The 4936-nt window shown below is 40.2% G+C and overlaps 1 protein-coding gene across 1 annotated transcript; it reads right to left on the bottom strand.

The window, feature by feature from the left end:
* Window positions 1-573: 573 nt before the first annotated feature.
* On the bottom strand, window positions 574-1137 carry LOC130712239 (secreted RxLR effector protein 161-like). The gene has a single exon (XM_057562072.1). It carries the CDS (start codon window positions 1135-1137, stop codon window positions 574-576), a length of 564 nt encoding a protein of 187 aa, XP_057418055.1.
* Between the last annotated feature and the right edge of the window lie 3799 nt (window positions 1138-4936).

Below are 4936 nucleotides of genomic sequence, written 5' to 3'. Positions count from 1 at the left end.
GGTTTTTATTTAGTTGCAAACCTAATATAAAATGATCGTTTTAATATAATAAATTTATTATCCTTTGTTGGAGAAATTGTGAAAGAATGATGGAGTAATTGGAGAGAGAGAATGAAAGTAAGAGAAAATATTTTCTATTAATTTTTGTGCATTCAATACAGTCATTAATTCTTATATAGTTAACATTATCTCTCAACATTAATGCTAATAATTAAGGCATTTAACCACTCACTAATTAATGCCTAACCCTAACTAGCTAATTTTGCATTAACTTCCAACACCCTCCCATAATGCAAAATATAAAAAACAGCATTAACATGCTTAAAAAAACCTACTATCTCCATCCATTACTTCACATAATCAGTAAACTAAGTAGACTATCAAATGGAAGTAACACCAATTGGCTTTCTCAGTTCTTTGAATATGTCAGTTCTCAAGGGCTTAGTCATCACATCTGCAAGTTGTAACTCAGTCCTGCAATGCCTTATCTGAATCTTCCCTTTGCTAACTTGGTCTCGCAGGAAATGAAATTGGATCTCTATAGGCTTGGAGCGTCCATGAGCCACATGATTCTTAGAAGTCAATGGCTGATTTGTTATCTACTTGGAGCTCCACTGTGCTTCCAATATCAATCTTCAATTCTTGAAGCAAGGTATGAAGCCAAAGAGCTTGACAAGCAGCGGAACATGCAGAGATATACTCAGCTTCACAGGCTAATAGAGCAACTACTGACTGCTTCTTTGAACACCAGGAAATAGGGGCACCTGCAAAAGTGAAGATGTATCCCATGGCACTCTTGCGATCCACCAGGTCTCCACACCAATCAGAGTCTGAATAGGCTACAAGGTGTAGCCCTTCCTTCTCATCTTGAACTGGAAACATGATGCCATGGGACAGTGTAGCTTTCAAGTACCTCAGAATCCTTTTAGCAGCAGTTTGATGTGAGTGCCTTGATTCACTCATGAACATACTCACCATGCCCACACTGAAAGAAATCTCAGGCCTAGTATGACAAATAAACCTGAGGCTCCCCACCATTTGTCTATACTCAGTAGCATCTACAAGAGATTCAGTCTCACACTTGTCAAGTTTAAGGTTCACTTCAGTTCGAATTTCTGAACCATTGCAATCCCACATTTAAAACTTCTTCAACACTTCTATAACATATTTCCTCTGGTGCATAAAAGTCCCTTATCAGTCTTGAGAAACTCCAGGCCTAGGAAATATGATATTGTGCCAAGGTCAGTCATTTCAAATTCCTTTTTCAAATGCTTCTTCAAGATTTCTATGCCTGATGAGCTACTTCCTGTGATCAGGAGATCATCCACATAAAGACAAAGAAACAAAGCTCCATGATCTGGTAGAGCTTTAGAGTAGAGACCATACTCAACTGAGCACCTTGAGAAACCTGATTGAGTTAAAAATGAGTCAATCCTTTTGTTCCAAGCTCGAGGAGCTTGTTTCAGGCCATATAAAGCCTTCTTAAGCCTGAGAACTTTGTCTTCACTGCCCTTAACAACAAAGCCAAGAGGTTGTACTACAAACACTTCTTCTTCTAGTGGACCATTAAGAAAGGCTGACTTAACATCTAATTGCCAAATTGTCCGCTTCTTCCATGTTGCCAGTGCTACCAATAGTCTCACTGTTTCCAACCTAGCTACAGGTGCAAAAACTTCAGAGTAGCCAAGGCCTTCCTTTTGAATGAAGCCTTTAGAAACAAATCTGGCATTGTTCTTGGCCACGGTTCCATCAGGTTTGATCTTGGTTTTGAACACCCATTTGACAGAAATAGGAGTTTTGTTGATAGGTAAGCTAAAACGTTCGCAAGTGTCATTCTTTTCAATGGACTTAAGCTCTTCTCTCATAGCATCTTTCCAAAACTGATCTGAAAAGGCTTCTTCAAAGCTAATTGGTTCAATGTCAGCTAGCATAGCTATATATTGAACAATATCTCCTTCCACATTAATGGTATCATCAAAGAACAATTGAAAGTCTCTAAGATGTGGAGGAAGACTTCTTAATCTTGAGGGTCTGGTATTCACAGATGATGAAGTAGCTGGTGAAGTAGCTTGAGGTTGAATTGGAGTACCTTGGAATGGGACTGGTGACCCTTGATCTTCTCTCAGAGGTTCAGTTTGAATCATATCTATATCTTCCCAGTCAAGTAAAGTGTTGGTCATGGTAGGAGATAGATCTTTCAGGTCCTTCCATGAGCTAGCTTCATCAAAGAATACATCTCTACTGAACTGAACTTGATTTGTCTTGGGATTATAAAGCTTGTAGGAACCTGTAGAGTTGTATCCCACAAATACTAAGGCTTCACTTTTATCATCCAGCTTCTGCCTTCTTTGATCTGGAATGTGTTTATAGCAAAGTGAGCCAAATATTTTGAAGTGGTTCACATAGGGTTTAACTCCAGTCCATGCCTCTTCTGGTACCATGGAATGAAGTCTTTTGGTGGGACATTTGTTAAGAACATAGACAGCTGTAGAAACTGCCTCACCCCAGAAGCTATGTGGAAGAAATTTAGTCTCCAACATGCTTCGAACCATTTTCAAAATGGTTCTATTCCTTCTTTCTGCAATCCCATTGTGTTGTGGAGTATATGGAGCTGTGATCTCATGAATTATTCCTTGATCCTTGCAGAATTTTTCCAATTCACCTGAAGTGAATTCTCCACCACCATCAGTCCTTAACACCTTGATGTTTTCCTCATATTATTTCTCTACTAGGCTTTTGAATTCCTTGAAGATAGAGAACACTTCACTCTTAATTTTTATGAGATACACCCATATCTTTCTACTCCAATCATCAACAAAGGACACAAAATGCTTATTTTCACCAAATGATGAAATTGAAAATGGACCACACACATCTGACTACACAATGTCAAGTAGTCCATTTGATCTTGAGGGTGTGAAATTGCTGAAAGAAGTCCTCGGTTGCTTGCTTATCAAGCAACAGTCACATACTTTGCTAGGATTTTGAATTGGGGGTAAGCCTTTCACTAGATTCTTTGATCTCATCATAGTCAAGTCTTTGAAATTCAAGTGTCCAAACCTCCAATGCCATAGCCAAGCATCCTCAGCTAGAAATGAGGCATTTAGACATTGAGATTCAAAGGCCTTGAGTTGTACATGAAATGTTATGTTTGAGGACAATTTAGTTCTCAAAGTCTTTCTCCCTGACACATCAAAAATCTCCAGGAACCGTTTCTTCATGCTAATTTCAAAATCCTTCTCAACTAACTGCCCCAAACTGATCAGATTGCTAGTCATGCTAGGAACATACAAAACTTCAGCTAACAACACTTGTTGACCCTTTTTATCACTGAACATTATGTCCCACATACCCTCAGCATGAATCACTCTACCATCAGCAAATCTTGTAACACTACTTTTTCTATTCTCATCAAGATTTATCAACCAATCTCTATGACCAGTCATGTGATTTGAGAAACCAGAATCTAAACACCATCTATCATCACCATCTAGTACATTACTAATTACATCATCAACAAGAGTGGTGTTTCATTAGAGGTTACCTCATGGTCTTCCCTTGCAAGATTTGCTTCATCATGTTGTTTGTCCTTGCGATTTTCACCCCATGGTTACCTCATGGTCCAGCAGGTGCCTTGCACTCAGATGAGAGGTTACCTCATGGTCCAGGAGGTGCCTTGCACTCAGATGAGAGGTGACCAATCTTGTTGCAATTGAAGCATCTAATTTTCTTTCTATCAAGCTTTCTTCTGCCTCCACGCCAGTTGCTGGAGCTGCCCCTTCTCCCAGATTCTTCATCATCAGGATTGTGTTCAGACTTGTCCTGATCTTGGTTCTTTGAACTGCCAGTCTTTGAATCACTCTTGGTATCTCTACCTTTGCTTCGATTACCCTTGTATCCACCTCTAAAATACCCTCCTTTGTTGGATGTTTAAGCCTGCAAAGCCTGATCTTGAGGCTTGTATGTGGATCTCTCCATGAGCCTCTGCTCATGTGCTTCTAGAGAACCTTGAAGATCCTTTACTTTCAGGGTATCAAGCTTTCTTGATTCCTCAATGGCAACAACAATGTGATCAAAATTGGGAGTTAGGGTTCTAAGGATTTTCTCCACAATAGTCTGATCCGTGATTACTTTCCCATTTTCTTTCATTGCATTCGTGTGTGTGATCACCCGGGTTAAAAATTGAGCAATCTTCTCTTTGGATTCCATCTACAACAACTCATATTGCCTCCTCATCGTTTGCAATCGAACTTTTTTCAATTGCTCCGCCCCTTCATTGCAGGTCTCTAGAATCTTCCATGCTTCCTTTGAAGATTTCACTGCTGCAATCTTCTCGAAGTGGGCTTCATCAACACCCTGATGAAGAAGACAAATCGCCTTCTAGTCCTTTCACTTGTTCTCCTTGTGCACATCGGATTGAGCTTCAGTGGGTGCCTCACCAAGATCAGAGAACCCATTCTCAACGATCTCCAAGACTTCTTGAAAACCCATGATGGCCTTTATCTGAACGCTCCATCAATTCCAGTTTTTCCCGTTGAGTACTGGAATGTTCGCCGGAAGACCCGTGTTCGTCGCGTAGCAACGAAACCCAATTGAAGAACACGACGGTGGCAAGACAATGGCGAAACGGAACAGAAACAGGAGCGATTGGCAGCACGGGGGCGACCACCGTGAACGGTGCCAGAGCGAAGTCTAAGCAGTGGTGAGTACAGGCCAAGAAGTTGAAGGCTCTAAATACCATTTGTTGGAGAAACTGTGAAAGAATGATAGAGTAATTGCAGAGAGAGAGAGAGAGAGAGAGAATGAAAGTGAGGGAAAATATTTTCTATTAATTTATGTGCATTCAATACAATCATCGACTCTTATGTAGTCAACATTATCTCTCAACATTAATGCTTATGATTAAGGCATTTAACCTGTCTAACCCTAACTAGCT

This window comes from Lotus japonicus, chromosome 4 (genome assembly GCF_012489685.1).
Source record: "Lotus japonicus ecotype B-129 chromosome 4, LjGifu_v1.2".
In the NCBI taxonomy this organism is placed as follows: Eukaryota; Viridiplantae; Streptophyta; class Magnoliopsida; order Fabales; family Fabaceae; genus Lotus; species Lotus japonicus.
This window is presented reverse-complemented; position numbering and strand designations above follow the sequence as displayed.

Coding starts and splice junctions, on each gene's coding strand:
- LOC130712239 (XM_057562072.1), bottom strand. CDS start 1,137: ATGTGGGATTGCAATGGTTCAGAAATTCGAACTGAAGTGAACCTTAAA.